Source organism: Haliotis asinina, chromosome 16 (assembly GCF_037392515.1).
Source record: "Haliotis asinina isolate JCU_RB_2024 chromosome 16, JCU_Hal_asi_v2, whole genome shotgun sequence".
Taxonomy (NCBI): domain Eukaryota; kingdom Metazoa; phylum Mollusca; class Gastropoda; order Lepetellida; family Haliotidae; genus Haliotis; species Haliotis asinina.
In genome coordinates, this window is record NC_090295.1 from 16388442 (window position 1) to 16402083 (window position 13642).

The following is a 13642-nucleotide window of genomic DNA, read 5'->3' on the forward strand; positions in this document are numbered from 1 at the left end:
GTAGATGTATAAAGGAAGCCAGGAATGTATGTATCAGAAGGTATGTTAAGACGGTGATTTACAAGGGTGTTATGGTGCATGCAAATTACTCTGCATATCATAATATAAAAGTTCAGAGCTTGTATAGTATGGATATTGTACTGCTTGAGTATTGTGATTAAGGGCAATATTTGTCATGTTATTTGTGTCGTCAGTTGAGTTTCATTGTTACTGTGAGACGAATATGACTACATATATCATGATGGAGTGTGATATGTTATTAATCGGTTTCTTAGTATCTCTCTGAGGATTGGGATGGTAAAGCCTGAAAGAGTTCAGTCTGTTACTTTGAAAGCCCCATTGCGGGTTCGAGACTGTAGCAAGCAGACTGACTTGCTGCATCAGATGGTCGGAATCTGTGGCCTGGATATCCTGTGTCTTTGTTCTATGATAGAATTAAACTTAGCATAATATCCGTGTCTGCTTTGTATGGCAGATTACTGATAGAGCTGTTGTTGTGTATCTAAGTGTGTGTTTATGAACAAAGTCTGTAGAAGGTAGTAGAGGTTGTTTATAGGAAAAATTAGTTCATTTGTCCATTCATAGCTTTCAGGGTCATCAGTGTCATTCAGGTAAACTTGATGTTATAAAAATCCACTTAAAGCGTTTATACTAAGCATGGGCAGTGAGGTAGCCTCGTGGTTAAAGTGTTCTGGGTCGACCAAAGCCCTGGGTTCGATGGGTACCATATGTACCATTTCTCGTGTCACTGTGATATTGCTGGATTATTGTTAAAAGAGATGTAAAATTGAACTCACTCACATTTACTAAACATGATGGTTTTCTGAAATAGTTCAACTGCAGACCTGTTCAGTACCTGTTAGATTGTATTTATGTCTTAATTTTTGTTTTTCTGATAGTTCCTTGTTAAAGCATACATATCTTGTGTTTCACTTCAACCAGTGGTTAAGGATTTCAAATGATGAATACTCTCCCAGTTTTGAGGACTTGAGACCAAATAAGCTGGTCTTTTTTCCTGCTGTATTCACTATCCTCAGTCAAGGACAACGGCTGCAGATGTGTGTGTCTTCAACAAACTGCTGATTGGGTTGGTCCATGCAATCGCTTGCTTGCTTACTTGCTCACGCTCACAGAAATGTCTGAGGGACTGACAGATCATTCTTTCTTTGGCGTGAGGGTTTCATTCGAAAGAACACTCTGTGATATATTTTTTCTCGATTTTGGGAGTTTTCTTCGGCGGTGGTGGGGGTTTGGACTAAAATGATTCATGTCTATTCTTTTCTTTAATACAACCAAATTCAACAAGATAATTCTTGTTTTTTTAAGAGCTGCTGATAAACATTCATAAACAATCCCTTGCCATTGATGGGAACATGCTTGTTGAGGGGTTGTTTTTGACACAATGTTAACCAATGACTGCAGCAACATTTTACTAAATTGCTTACAAGATCATTTCATTCACAAGTGGAGAATTATTTCCTGTTTAATATTCCATATTGCTTATGATTGATTCTCAAGTAGATATACTGACTTCATCAGAGCTAAGCCATGAGAATTTTGGGCGTTACTGGCAAGATTGAACAAAGCTCAGAATCAATAAAGCTTCACTTCCGTTTCTGGATAACACTGTCAAAACAGTATTCATACATACTCTATGGAGATTGTAAATGAACACTGCTTGTGTATTCATGAGTAATAAGGCCATTCCATGAGCTGTTTAATGTATTTGGAGTGCTGTTGAGCATTAATCATCAAAAATGGCCTCCATAAGCTCTGGATATGGTGGATTTGACATGAAGTCATGAATATAAAGTCTGATTGTGCCACAGTATAAAGCCTGTGCATGAAGGTAATTTAATCTCGTATTACAGCTTATCTCCTTGCATTGTTTTTATTCTTGTTTTGACCCACAGCAAGACTTGAGGTTCAGGAATATGTCACCTAGTTCTGGTCATGTGTTCCCTGCTTAAGGTTGAACCAAATTGACTGTACTGATGAGTGCAATTATTGTAGCTTATTAGTGTTTACTTGAAATCTCTATGTTTTTTAAAACAGCTTTACTTGAGTCTGGCTCAGCTTTCAGATTGAGACCTTTGACATTTTGTCCTTTATATTTCAAACACTGTTTCCAATTATTTTTTTTTCATATACAATCATAAGATACGTCTGCGCACATTGCAAGCTCATACACACATCCACAGAACAAGTCTGTTGAGTTAAGTAACACAACACAACTTAAAAGGACTTCAAGATGCAAGTTTGGACTGGCCCACTCACATGCTTTTGAAAGGGACTAAAATGTTTGTGTATGAATATATTTCTATATGCTCCAGTGAATAGTACTCAACAAGTAGTGTTGTATTATTTCTTGAATGATCATGTAAAAGAGAATTGCTGTCTCTTCATGACAGTCTTTGCCGCTCTTCAATGGGACTTTTTGAACCCACCAACAAAAATCTAATAGCAGTTTCATTAGATTTGTGTTAAAATATTGAGTATTATCAGTTGAATGCACGTTATCAAAAGGCTTGTTATTTGACAGTGGTCTAGCACTCTAATCATCACAATACTTTATTTTTAATATTTAATGCTCAGTATAAAATTCTAGGTTTGAAAGTCACACACCAATGTTGCTTGTCATTGAGTGTCCCAACATTCAGACAATCTTACTCGCTTCATTTTGACATTCCAGCTTCGTTGAGAAAATGCTGGAGTTGTTCAATTGTCCAGTCCACATTTCCATATTTGTTTTGTGTCACTGTCAGATGCAGGTCATTAATCCAGCTTTGAAAACATTCAGATAAATATTGCTTCAAGTCAAAATTGAACACTGAAAATGTCTGGAAAGCAGTTATGATCATCCATAGGGTAGAAATGCAAGATCTCATAGCTCATTCTAAGGAAAATGGAGGCATTTGTTGCAAAGACAATTATTTAAATAGGAAGCGATATATATGACTAAAATATTGCTTGCACAGGTGAAGATGAATCTTGATATCAGCACATCTGTCAATATCGCTCCATCCAAGAATATGAATATTTTGCAATACTGAAAATGTTCACTGTGAATATTACCTGTTCAATACATACATTACATATACCAGATGTGTGAAAATGAACACATGAAGTGGTTATTTGTTCACTTTAGAGAGTCAATATCCAGTGCTTAAGTCTTTGAAGGGCATTTAGAAGTGAAATTCATAAGAATGAACATTTTTATGGATATCAACTTCTTTATTATGAGAACACAACATTTCGGATTTAATGCTTACTCCTTCATCAGTGCTTGTTGATCGGAATTTTAAGATCCTCTGTTTCTGAACTGCCACATAAACCTTCAGGGTCATTAAGATTAGGTTTACGATCGGTCTTCAACAAATTAAAGTGCACACTTGCTTCTGCATTATTATTGAGAAATATTAGGGCAGTTAAAAAAAATATTTCAGCAACATAATTCATGATGGCAGATATTATGTTCAATTCTATTTATTTCTGGTAGTCTTTGGGATATTTTAACGTCAGAGGAACTGAAGGACCAATGGCTTTTCATGCTGCCCCAATTTCAATTCTACATTTGTTTTTTGAGTATATTATAAGGAGCCTACAGGTGCTAAATGGCATTTTTGTAAAGGTTTTAATAATCAATTATTGAACAAACAGGTACAATATTAATCCTTTGAGAACATTTTCAGAATTAATGACTTTCCATCTTGGTTATTGATGGCTGAAATAGCAGTATTTGTTTCACAGGAGGCATTTAGTATCAAAACTAGTCATATTTGGTGCAAAGGCAGATATAAATAATCACATTAGTTCAGGGAGCACAGACTATTCAGGTACTAATTAGTTGTATTGTGCCCTACTCAGTCTACAGAATGTGGCATTTCCAACTGCTACGACTCGTGACAGCTGTTACATGTGGCAAAGAGCCAGAATTCTAATTAGCTTGTATACACACTGTATACTAGTTCCCAGTTTGTAGCACATTCCTAACAACTGAGTCATGTGAAAAGTATTGATAAATTGACTGCTGCAGTTCAGTCGATTTATCAGTTCCACAGCCCAAAGTGTAGTATGAAAATAAATGACCTTTGTCCTAACAGATGGAATATTGCTGCCATTTCAAAATAATAAATTTTCACTGGTTGCTTTGTTAATATCATTAGGAGTGTTAACTGCAAGTTCAGCATCTGTGCTGTTGTCACCGATGGACTAGTAGCCTGTGGCAGTGAAGTTGGGAAATGCCCTTTGTTGTCTTGGTACAGTTCAACAATGCGTACAGTTCAAAAGCTCGGTAGCTCTAGCCCAGTAGAGGTCATGGTCAAATGTTTATGGAACACTCAAATCCCTTAGTCATAATGTCTGTTTCCAAGGTAATGTGAACCTTAAAAGTCTGCATAATGCATCATTTGTGTTATCCAAAACAGTCACATTTTGACAAGATGTGCATAAAGTCCTTATTCTTCCTTCCACAATAAGTCACAGGAAAGGTACTGTTGCTTGTAACACTTTAAGATAATGTTTGAATTCATAGTGACTAAAATGTGATCAAAATGGCAGTTCATTGCTTTGAAAGAAATGCTAGCAGAAGATCATGAAGGTCCTGATGATTTGCCATCATCAATTTTCTTTTGTTTCTTTGAAACATTTGAAAATATTTGGCAGTGAAGAACATTGTTTTAATGTATCAAGGTCATTGATAAGTTCTGATCCGAAAAGAACATAATTCTTAACTAACAAGTGTGTTAATCTTTAGTGAACATTCACCCAGACTCTTTCAGCAATGCTAATATTTGTTTAGGTATTAAGATTCTGTTGTCATGAAAATAATGGCAACATATGAACATGTCATTTAGATCATATTTTCAGTCACAAATGTACATGAAGTCTATCTTCTTTGTCAGAAATTTGAATCATATGAACATACTGAGCTTATATAGATACTGTTTTCTGAAGCTATTTGAAATAATTTGTTTTACCAGTTGAGTAAAGGTGTCACAAGTTCGACATATGTGTCTCATTATTTACATGTTACACAACCGAAAAAATGCCTCCTTTCAAGCTTTTTCTGGTTTTGAGAGAAAAAAAAATAGCTTAATGACTATGGTAGGCAAATTCTTACTGGAGGTTTTGCCAACAGAGAATGTCTCTATTTTGGACACATGATTATACATTTCCTATGTACAGAAGAGAAATGTTGATGCTTTTCAACCTTTAGTGATTTTGATACACTTATTCATTTTAATACATGTTAGTAGAATCATATTTCAAATCAACATTCAAAACATTTACAGATGGTATTGACTATATTGCTGGTCAAGTATTTTTAGAAAATGAGTTTTGACACCAAAAAGTCATAACAGTCTGTATGAATTGTTTTAGATCATGAATTGATTTCAAAACATTTCCTGTGAAGGAAAAAGCTATTTTGAAAAAATATGAAGTAGGTCAAATCCAGCACTACACAGCATGTCTATTGGTGGAAATGCTTAACAGACAATGTGCAGGCAATACCAATGAGATCAGAGTACACCACGTGAATGTTTCAACATGAAAAGACCAAGACTACGACATGGGCTGATTCAAGTCCAAACATAAACCCAAAATGTAACTGACAATGAGGTACAAAACCATATACCATAAATTTCACAGTATACACAACCTTAACCATATGAATCAGTACAAGATGAACAATTTTTTATTGTCATGCAATACTAAATCAAAGCATTCAAAATGGCTACTGCTTTCAGCCTTTGACGAAGCATGCATTCAGCTGTATATCATGGCCTACATAAATTTACATAATGAGGCCTTGCTGTGCTGACAAACCATTATCAACCAACAGCGGCCTTCCCAACAGACATCAAACTTACAAAATCTAATGTATGTTCATGGATGTTAATATTCTGGAAAGAATACCAAAGATACAGTTTAATTGAAACAGGTTGCTAAAGCAAGCAGCATATGGCGGAAAGCTAGAATCCTTTGTGTTATTCCTGGTCCAAGGCAGCGCATATATATCCGCTCTAATTCATATTTGTTGGAATTTTCACGCACAGTATTAATTCCATATATTTCACAAAGGTTTGATACATTCCTTTTCACACAATTTTCACTGGCGAGAGACTTTGATGGGCAGAAAAATGGCTGGAAAATCGTTGTGGGTCTGGTTTGAAAATTCAGCTTGCAGCCAGGCCCGGGTGAGGGCTGAGATAGTGGTCCTAAAATAGCCCAGATACCAGCTCACACAAACACTGGGCTGTTTGAGCCTGTTATGTGCTGGTTGCCATGCCAACATGATTAATCTTTGCTTGCTTTTATCTCTAGCCTTGAGTGTTTTGGCATCTTGCCAGGGGTTTTGTTGGCAGAGGGCCAGCTCGTGTTTGCCCCAGCAAATCATTGGATCTAGTTGAGACATGCAAAGTTTCCATGGCTAGGTCAGTGCGCAGCCTGTTTTGAAAGTCAACCACGCAGCCAGCCGACCAGCCAGCAATTTTCAGTTGTGTCCTGACTTCTTTTTATACTACCGTTGTGGAATGGGGGAATGCAATAAACACGGCTCAATCTAAGTGTATTTTCAGCCGTTTTGACTCTGCAACAATCAATATGCCGATATAAAGCTAGTTTATTTCAATAAATTGAGTTTCCTGTTGGCCCAGAAATGTGACGGATGAACGGCTAATGTGCGCAGTTTAGTACTGGAAAGGCGAGTTGTGCTATGGTTGGACCTGCCTGCCACATTGATTTACCATTGTGGGGAGCTCGGAGCACGGCTTATTTGGGATTAATTGTAATATCAGAGAGGTTTTGATGTGCCATGAAGATGGATTTATGTTAATGTGTGGGCCTTCTATACATGTGTTCTGATTTAGGTGTCTCATCTTGTCAATGAATTATGATAATTTGAAAATGTCGCCATACCTCTAGAAGCTACCTTATATCTAGTTAGACATAAGTGATTGAGCATGATCAGTTTGATCTGTCGAAGAGATGCATTAATGTCCCCAATGAATTTATTCAAATTGGTCACATTTCACATAGTTAATGTCGTTTGGTAAATTTATTGAGATATTTTACTTTTGTTTATATGGTGCTTTTATGAATTTCAAGGACAGTGTGCTTGTGTAACGCCATCATCTCTTTTGGGAATGTGACCCTTAGACTCATGTCCCACCAGCAAGCAAATCATGTCAGTACAGGAGGCCACCTTTCTGTGACAACCTTCAGTTGACATTGGGGACAATGATATTCATTGTCATTATAATCCTGGACGCTTGATGTCAGACATTCTCACAATTTTTCTTACTCATTTCCATATTTTTTATGTTTTTGTTCCATGAACAAACTTAAATCCTCATGAATACCTGCTCCAATGTAGGAGAGATTTAATCAGGACATTTCCTTTGTGTGTTCAGCATTAGCATGTTTCGGTGTGATGGAAATATGGTGACTAAGCATTAGACAGACTTATGACTTTTTTAATTCTGCACATTGTCTTGCTGCTGTTTTACAAATTTTTCAGGGGCTTATGAAATAATCCAATTTCTTCTTTACTGAAGCTGTCATATTTTACCCTTGTGATGTTATCGGTCCATGCACATTTACTTTACCTGATATATGGAGGATTTTTAAAGTGTCATTATGTATTGTTAATGTTAAATGTTAAATATTTTCCATTTTGTAAGTGCTGTTCAACAGCCTGTTTCATTTTTCATGTACACATTCAGCTTGGAAATGTTTATCACAAAGATATATTGTTAGGTGCGAGAAATTCACAAGTGCTGTCAGACTTGAAAACTTGTCATTCTTCACAACCTTGTTCAGTGGAAGGATATCTTTTGGCATGGAGATAAGCACATAATGAAAATATGAACATGGGTGTGTCTTACATTATGGCTTACATAATATAGATTTCAGTCAAAATGTTCTTGATTGACTCAGGTGAACTGACAGCTGGTGAAACAACACTGAAGTGCTCCAATACACCTCAGTTGGTATGAAGAACCCATTTAATTACTGGCTTATCATTTGGGCTGTGTTCATATTTCGCAACTCTGGCATGCCCCGGGTTTTATTAGGACTGAATGTTAAGGATACGGATCTATAGATTTTATTACTGAAGTGTAGCAAATGCCATTTTCAGGGTGCTATCTAATCAGTGTTTGCTCGGAAACCAGCTGTGAGATAGATACAGATCACATGACCTCACGGTGTGTTGCTTATGACAAATAGCCCATAATAGTACGATGAGTCATAGCTGTGTGGAGAGTTGGTGAGCAACGTGGCAGATGTGCCTGGTGAAGAGATCAGGTGATTTCTACTACTAGGAAAAGGTCAAGCTTGGGAAATGTATAGCCACACAGCACTGAAACAAGTAGTCAGGCTATGAAGAGGATAAAAATAATACACAGAGCTTCTCTTACAAAACACTATTGATTTTCATGTCAGTTTACTAGGCGCGCATGTTTTTCAGTAATTTGTGTGAGGGCTGAAAATAAGATTCTTCAGTGTTGGTTTGCAATATTGATATCCTTAATGGCTGCATTTTCCCCCATTTTCTTTTGTCTCTCTAAATATAACTTTTTGTGAGGAATTTGATGTAGGGGTTTATCGTTTTGGGTTGGGGATAGATAATGGACATTTTATTTTCTCAGTTGCATCAGTTTAAGTCAGCCACTTGAAATATAGTTTAGGGATTGTGGGGGTAGTCTTTTGACTGAAAAGACAGAAACAGTGACATTTTAAAAAGCCTTCTTAGCTAGCTTGAACACAATGAAAAACCCCGTCTTGAATGCAATTCCTTATTCCTATCCTTGCATGTTGGATATTACAAGATTCACATAAAGATAGCAGAGTATTTTATGTCTGAATGTCTGTGACCAGACAGTGTCTGCTTGTTCAGTCTTGTGTTTTTGTATTGTCTCATTAGATTTTTGATCATTATTATTATGTACATTATTATGTACTATTATGTACATATCTGATGTTCTCAACATTTGGTTATAGCTTGTCAAGATAAAATGGAAAGTCTAAATATTTTACAACACATTCCTTCTAGAAACACAAAATGTCACCCAAAATACCAAAATGTCATCTTGATGCTAAAAGGTATATTCTTAATGTGAGTCAGGGCTAATGATGTTTGCCTCAACTGCAAGTATTACTGTGCACAGTAATTGGCCCATCTCCAGTCCAGAACAAGTCTCAGTCCATTATCTGTCTCTCCACAGCGACCTGAGCATGTAGACTGTTGTTCAGCTTGATTATATAGACCCACACCCTGGGAACTTGAGTGTTATTTGAAACTTGGCTAGCTGCCAGTTGACCTTTGCCCTATCTCAGTGATAAGGCAGGGTGGAGATTCTGAAGGTGTCTCTAATGAAGCAGCAGCAGAAGTAGAATGAGGGACAGGGTTGTATCCAGTAAACAGGTCGCTTCCCCTCAGGGTGTTTACCACTAAGGAAAGTGACAATTGTGACTGGAAGCTTGGCTCTTTGCCAGCCAAGCAGGTTTGGAGTTTGCTGTGACCCACACAGGCAAATCTGTCATGGTGAAGTCCACAGTCCTTGGATAGATTTCAAAAGTCAGCGATTGACATCTTTATGACCCAACTTGTTTGCTGACTATGGATGATGCACGTAAAGCAATTGCATATGTTATATGGTTAGAAGTAAATAGGTCCTGCAGGATCAAACAAAGCAACATGTAAAGTGGTACTTGAACGTTTGATTAATAAAAGTGTTGTGTGAATATGTTATGCTTTGAAGTTGTAATTTGATGTTTGTTTTTGATGAACATGTATAATATAAGCAAAAGTTGGTAATTAATTAGAAAAATATGTCGAAAAGGAAGTTTGACATTATGAAAATGAGGCATTTGATTTGTGATAATTGCTTGAGTTTTTATAAAGAAGCTTGCAGAAATGTTTTATAAATAAACTCCTTTGCCCTCTGACGCTCAAAATGCTCTGAAGGAGCGACTGGTGCAAAACACCTTGAGTAAACTGAGCAAACCTAAATCAGACATGGGAAGATATATTCATCATTCCACAGCCAAAGGGTAGAGATGTGATGTAAACATGTTTATGTTGCTGGTATTCACCAGCAACTGCCACATATACGCAAGTGCACTGGTGCCATCTCTGAGTACTATCTCGATGGGAATTACTACCAGGTGTGCACCAAGGTGGAGTTCGCTGTTACTGCACAGTCAATCCTCTTTACTGGTTTGTGTTGTTGCGCTGAACTGCTAGCTATCCTGGCTGGTAGCAAGGCAGTGATATCACACATGAATTCAGGCTGTACTGACAGATATGGTTAGAGCTGATAGAAGAGAGGTCTGGAAGGCTGAACCAGTTGCACCATGGTTTGATCACATGATCATGCCCTGCATTGGTGTTTAACAGTGTCGTGTTACTATCAATGATTATGTTAATGGCTATACAGAGTATACGGCTGATTTCTTTGAATTTGTGAAATTATTATACACTACTCCAAAGAAGATATGGTCTCCAGATTATTTCACATTTTGACATGACTGATGACATGCTTTTGCAGCAGCAACATGTACATAGTTTAAAAAGTATGCTAATGGTGTTACATCAGACATGCCAGTGTGAAGACATAGGCAGAAATGGGTTATTAGTTTACACTGTAAGTGTAACAGGCAGTTCCGAGTTGCCACGAGACAGTTAAGCTGACAGGAAATGAACGTCGACACACTTTTAAATGTTCAGAGGCATGTATGTATATTTCGTAATGAACAGCAAATAGTGGACAAACTTCAATGTATTGAAGCTATTTTTGTGTGCAGATTTGACAAATACCACCACTATCATTTCCATCTATTGGAACATTATGAATTTTTTTTGTCCGTCCATCCGTCCGTAATCATTTTGTTTCCGGAGCATAACTCAGAAACCGTTCAATATTTTTAGACCAAACTTGATAGATATAACAATCTCAACCGATAGTTGTGCCTTTTGCTTTTTTGCAGTGTTTTGGCATTTTTATTTTTCCTGGTTTCCATTGAAACAATTCTGACTTAGTCTCAAAATGAAGTGATAGGCTTCGTTTCCAGAGGACAACTCGAAAACCATTTGATATCTTTCCTCAGATCATGGCATATATGTGAGACAGATCTTAAAGTGGTGCCTTTTGCTGTTTACAGATATATGGCATTTATATTTTTCATGACTTCCATGGAAACAATTTGAACTTTCCTAAGAAAACATCAAGTAACTGTCAGATGATTTGTCCGTTCAAATATGTAGGGGTGGGGTGGGGGTGTGGAGATATGTCATCTTCTGATGACTTGTTTGAAATTGTAAGTACACATCAGTGAAGGAAAGTCGGTTCTTGTTGAAACATGTCAGCATATGGTACAAGTGAACTTGCATAGTTAATTGCAACAGACATAATTTGTGTTCCTGATGCAAAGATTTGGAAATCCATCCACTGTTGTTCTATTCAAGTGCATGCTTGAATAAGTGTATAAATTCCGTAAGCCCTGTCTCTCACAAGGCAGATATGGTTCCATGGTGATTGACTTTGTCCATTTGCAGCTCTGTTTAGACCTAGAGTTGTAGTGCTGGAAAGAAGACTGGCCTACATTACAGTGTCAGGGTGTTCGGCACTGATGATAAATGCTCCCAAGTTTTATCAGTTTCCAATGACAGCTTCATGCTCTGATAGTTAGGTCATCTCAAACTGCAGCTGTTAGTATCTTGCCTTTTATCAAGGACACATATGATGAAGTCACACAACGCAAGCACAGCTGATACACCAACAGTCAGACCCATGTTTCAATATGGGCTTGTTACAATCGATTGCACAGATGTTTGCAGGGCATAAGACCTTGTACCCAGGTGCCAGCTTGTTTTCAAGTCCTATTTAATTTATGTGTGGCAGTCAATAATGAAGGGGCGGTAATATCACTGGATATTTTTGGTCAGTGTTCTATGGCACACTCTTCTAAAAGAGTTGGAAGATGGACATAATTTTGTATTTTTGGAGTACACCATATCTTAGAAGTGATTAAAATGTTCGTAATGTTGAAAATGCAGAAATGAATTGGCAGTTGAAAATATTGGAAAACCAATCTGCTGAATTCAGTTTGTGGTCTTCAAGTGTCTCTTTGGCACTGAGACAGGAATTGGCAACAATTATTCTTGATCAGAGTGTGAGCAAGTACAATCATATTTGAATCTATTTGAATTTGGAAGGTGAAATACTTCAGCCTTATGATTTGTCTATTCCTTTACAAGATGTTGCTGAGTTTTGGGTCATATGTATTTTCTATTGGCTTTTTGTGGAAGCAGGGATGATTTTTCATTGTGCGCAAGCATTCCCGTTAATATGCACTTAATAAGTTTGGAATAAATCCTGATAAATAACATGAGAACATTTTCACAACCAGCATATCTGTAAAAACCCTAGGTTACATGCAGTATCATAACATGCAACTTGCCAGTCTCTCTATTTTTTATACTGCTTCTTTTCCAGACACTGGTAGACTGTATACACAGTGTGTCTGGTGGCACATCACAAGGGACACCCAATCCAATAAATCCACAGAAACATGGAAATTATGAGATAGCATTATCTGACAATTTAAACCTTTCATAACCAAATGTAATACCCAGAGTTCCCAACATAGCAGTGTTTGGGTGTACATTACTAACCTTAATCAGTAGTGCACTGAAAAACATGAAACCCAGTACCACCCACCGGACACATTAGAGTCTGTTGACATTCAACATGTTCTGAAATTGATATTACTGTCTGAATGCTTGCCTCCGTGTTACGGGAGAATGCTGAAGTACAAGATCAATAGATTTGTCCTAAAACTAGAGAAAATCAGTGGAAGTATGTTGGTAATAGTTGGATAAAATGTTCATGGATTCTTCTTGGTAACCCATGTTGTTATTAAGTATATAGGCCAGAAACATTTATTCTGTGAAGACATAACTTTCAAATTAACCTTGCCGGGGAGGGGAGAATTTTTATCAGGCTTTTTTTCCTTTTCTTTTTTTTTTAATTTTTTTTTCAGGAACATTTAGGACAAACAATCCAAGCACACCACTCTACAGAACATTTAAATGGTCTGGCCCTAAGATAGAGATCTTTTTGTTTGTATATTAACACAAAAGGGTTTGAAAACATATTATTTTGTCCTCTTTGTCATCAAGGTTGATCAAACTTGTCCTTCATGTTTTTCATCTGGTTGCCAAGAATGAAGCAAATAATAAATGTTTTAATGTCTATCACAACTCTTTTGAGCAGATATTTTGTGTCCTGTCCCTTTACTGACCTTGACCTATATTCCTATTTCAGATATGGTAAGATCCAGAGTGTAAAACTCCACCTGAACAAGGAGAGTGATGGCGGCCCAGCGGCCACAGTGGCGTTTATGGACATCAAGTCAGCGTCCAAGGCCCATGGAGCAGAGAACTTACTTGAGAACTGTTCCCTGAGAACGGAATACTGTGAGGGATCTACAACAGGAAGCATAGTCACACGGACTCATGAACCAGATCGTGGAACATTTCATGTCCCAACTGGAAGTGCTGCCCGTGGAGCAGGATCATTCCCTTGGCCAAAGGGGTAAGTTGACATTTCTGCCTGCCGATGTTGGTTGATGG

At 37.3% G+C, this 13642-nt stretch overlaps 1 protein-coding gene across 4 annotated transcripts in view; it reads left to right on the plus strand.

Moving 5' to 3' along the window:
• Positions 1-13642, plus strand: part of LOC137268865 (protein split ends-like) — a 59639-nt gene that overhangs the window by 1467 nt on the left and 44530 nt on the right. For all 4 annotated transcript variants that reach the window (XM_067803440.1, XM_067803441.1, XM_067803442.1 and 1 more), the window contains exon 2: positions 13335-13604. In XM_067803440.1, coding sequence (XP_067659541.1) covers positions 13335-13604 — 270 coding nt within the window. The remainder of the gene's footprint in view (positions 1-13334; positions 13605-13642) is intronic.